At 39.3% G+C, this 1,270-nt stretch overlaps 1 protein-coding gene across 1 annotated transcript; it reads right to left on the reverse strand.

Annotated features, from left to right (window-relative positions):
* Nucleotides 1–29: 29 nt before the first annotated feature.
* On the reverse strand, nucleotides 30–1,183 carry LOC106820052 (leucine-rich repeat and fibronectin type-III domain-containing protein 3-like; the record flags this gene model as incomplete). The annotated part of the gene is made up of 3 exons (XM_014824608.1): nucleotides 30–151; nucleotides 381–552; nucleotides 896–1,183. Coding segments are annotated over 3 exons (582 nt in total), but the record flags the coding sequence as incomplete, so codon positions are not given.
* Between the last annotated feature and the right edge of the window lie 87 nt (nucleotides 1,184–1,270).

Consider the following 1,270-nt stretch of genomic DNA (forward strand, 5'->3'; position numbering starts at 1 on the left):
GTAACCTATATAGGAACCATCAGATTTACGCATTTTAAAGACGGCAGTTCGATTGTGGACAGTTCCGGTGGAGTTGCGCAATAGGCATTCGAAGTAGTAAATGGAGCCTCGTTAAGCCAGTCAATGTCACATTGGCAATCCAATTTGCAACCTATAATGCAAATTACAGTGTAAGTGTGAGCTTTTCAAGCTCGCAGAATGCACATAGCATGCAGCTTTACAGATAGTTCCACCCACGTAGTCCTTCGCTGCGGACGATTGTTGCGTACGTGACGATACGTGCACGCGTATAAAGGTACAATTAATACACGAAGTGTGACAAAATAAACCACATTTAATAAATAAACAGAATGTTAATAACAAAGAACGACCACACTTGCCTTCTAGGTTAAACATCACGAATTGTGATGTGAGTTCAGTCAGATTAAACATGTCCTTGTCGATAGATGTCAGGCGCTCGTTGTACGACAAATCGATAGAGTTGAGCATTGGCATCCCATAGAAACCGCCAGGTTCGATGAAGCTTAACGCATTATGATCAATCGAAATTCGCTGATGTGAAAATGTAATAAAAAATTAACAATGATTTGATCGACAGAATCCTGCAATATAATACACATGCAAACAATATGGAATATATAAGATTAATGACTAAGTCGATGTGGTGACGTTACTAGACTATCTTCGACACACAACCACGGCAGTAACTCGAATAATAACAAGAGCGTATAAAGAAGGTCTTTTTTTTATAAAAAAAGCATTCTTTCTTAAAGAAGGCCTTCGTTATATGCTCTTGATAATAAACATCTACAAAGATTCAATGATGCTTTTCGGCTGTGTTTACGCTCTTACAATACCACGTATCACTGACTCGACAACGGGTGTCTGAACGTACCCTCACGCTACTCAGTCCTCTGAATATGCCAGCTACGATGGTGACGAGGTTGTTGTTAGATATGGAAACTGTCTGTGCTGCCGCTGCGCCCTCAAAGACTCCAACAGCAATGCTCGAAATCCGGTTGTTGTCAAATCGTATCATGTCAAGCTTCTTGAGGCCGGCTAAGGTTCCTGCTGAGACCGTGTACAGATGGTTGTTGTCGAGGAATAGTTCTCTGATTTCATCTAGATCTATGAATGTTCCCGGTGCAATATACTCGATGGCATTACGCGACAAAAAGAGGCTCTGTGGAAGCGTAAATAAATAAATGAATAAATGAATAAATAAATAAATAAAAACAATCAATAATTAAAAATTAAATAAAAAAACAAA

This window comes from Priapulus caudatus, unplaced genomic scaffold (genome assembly GCF_000485595.1).
Source record: "Priapulus caudatus unplaced genomic scaffold, Priapulus_caudatus-5.0.1 Scaffold6128, whole genome shotgun sequence".
NCBI classification, from domain to species: domain Eukaryota; kingdom Metazoa; phylum Priapulida; class Priapulimorpha; order Priapulimorphida; family Priapulidae; genus Priapulus; species Priapulus caudatus.